Genomic DNA, 1,999 nt, shown 5'->3' on the forward strand with positions numbered 1-1,999 from the left:
TAACATCTGTTAGCCTCTAGTTCCTGTTAGCATCTGTTACCATCTAGTTCCTGTTAACATCTGTTAGCCTCTAGTTCCTGTTAGCATCTGTTACCATCTAGTTCCTGTTAACATCTGTTAGCCTCTAGTTCCTGTTAGCATCTGTTACCATCTAGTTCCTGTTAACATCTGTTAGCCTCTAGTTCCTGTTAGCATCTGTTACCATCTAGTTCCTGTTAACATCTGTTAGCCTCTAGTTCCTGTTAGCATCTGTTACCATCTAGTTCCTGTTAACATCTGTTAGCCTCTAGTTCCTGTTAGCATCTGTTACCATCTAGTTCCTGTTAACATCTGTTAGCCTCTAGTTCCTGTTAGCATCTGTTACCATCTAGTTCCTGTTAACATCTGTTAGCCTCTAGTTCCTGTTAGCATCTGTTACCATCTAGTTCCTGTTAACATCTGTTAGCCTCTAGTTCCTGTTAGCATCTGTTACCATCTAGTTCCTGTTAACATCTGTTAGCCTCTAGTTCCTGTTAGCATCTGTTACCATCTAGTTCCTGTTAACATCTGTTAGCCTCTAGTTCCTGTTAGCATCTGTTACCATCTAGTTCCTGTTAACATCTGTTAGCGTATATTAGGATATAGTTACTGTTAGCATAAATTAGCATTTAGTTACTGTTAGCGTATATTAGCATGTAGTTATTGTTAGCATATAGTTACTGTTAGCATATATTAGCATGTAGTTATTGTTAGCATATATTAGCATATAGTTACTGTTAGCGTATATTAGCATGTAGTTACTGTTAGAATAAATTAGCATGTAGTTACTGTTAGCATATATTAGCCTGTACTCTGTTAGCAGCTGCTGTGTGTAACTTTGAGTTCTGCAGGTTTCCACAGTTCTAATTTAAATGTTTGTGTCCTGTTCAGTCCCAGAACCTGCTGCAGGACTTCATCCAGTACATCGAGGTGAGACTCTTCTGTCCTCTCCAGGGAAACTGGTTTCAGTTCAGGACACGTCTTTCCTTAAGACAAAATATGTCCAAACTGGAGACCAAACTGTTGCATCACCACGTCCTTCAGAACCAAGAAGTTAAAGTCAGAACTAAAAATTAAACCGATGGTGTTAAAACTGAGCCGGGGTTCTGAACCGTTCCAGCACTGGTCCAGCCCAGCTGGTTCTGAGCCGTTCTCCTGTGTCTGCAGAGCTCTAAGGTGGTTCTCCTGGAGGACCTGGCCTCTCACTTTGGGATGAGGACTCAAGATGCCATCTCCAGACTGCAGGACCTGCTGGCTGACGGGACCCTCACAGGTAAGGCAGACTGTCAGAGGTGCAGCCGGTCGGACCCAGACCTGAACAGGTGTGTGTGCAGGTGTGATCGACGACAGAGGCAAGTTCATCTTCATCACTCCAGACGAGCTGGACTCTGTGGCCCAGTTCATCAGAAACAGAGGACGGGTCTCCATCACAGAACTGGCCCAGGCCAGCAACTCCCTCATCAACCTGCTTCCTGAGAGCCGCAGCGCCGCCTGAAGGACCCGGGTCAGCTGGACTCAGAGCAGGACCAGGACCTGACTGTTGGATCCAGAACCTGTGAGGAGTTCTGGATCCTCAGTAACATCTGTTAAATTATTGTTTGATTTGAGCTGTAAACAAGTCAATAAACCCTGTTAACTCTGAGTAAACAAGTCAATAAACCCTGTAAACTCTGAGTAAACAAGTCAATAAACCCTGTAAACTCTGAGTAAACAAGTCAATAAACCCCGTTAACTCTGAGTAAACAAGTCATTAACCATTTTAACTGAGTAAACAAGTCAATAAACCCTGTAAACTGAGTAAACAAGTCAATAAACCCTGTTAACTCTGAGTAAACAAGTCAATAAACCCTGTAAACTGAGTAAACAAGTGAGTAAACCCTGTAAACTGAGTAAACCAGTCAGTAAACCCTGTTAACTCTGAGTAAACAAGTCAGTAAACCCTGTTAACTCTGAGTAAACAAGTCAGTAAACCCTGTTAACT

At 42.7% G+C, this 1,999-nt stretch overlaps 1 protein-coding gene across 1 annotated transcript; it reads left to right on the plus strand.

Annotated features, from left to right (window-relative positions):
• Window positions 1–909: 909 nt before the first annotated feature.
• On the plus strand, window positions 910–1,724 carry ddrgk1 (DDRGK domain containing 1; the record flags this gene model as incomplete). Its single annotated transcript, XM_013999799.1, is given in 3 exon segments — window positions 910–948; window positions 1,186–1,291; window positions 1,353–1,724. Coding segments are annotated over 3 exon segments (306 nt in total), but the record flags the coding sequence as incomplete, so codon positions are not given.
• Window positions 1,725–1,999: the final 275 nt, after the last annotated feature.

This window comes from Austrofundulus limnaeus, unplaced genomic scaffold (genome assembly GCF_001266775.1).
Source record: "Austrofundulus limnaeus strain Quisiro unplaced genomic scaffold, Austrofundulus_limnaeus-1.0 Scaffold2483, whole genome shotgun sequence".
Classification (NCBI taxonomy): Eukaryota; Metazoa; Chordata; class Actinopteri; order Cyprinodontiformes; family Rivulidae; genus Austrofundulus; species Austrofundulus limnaeus.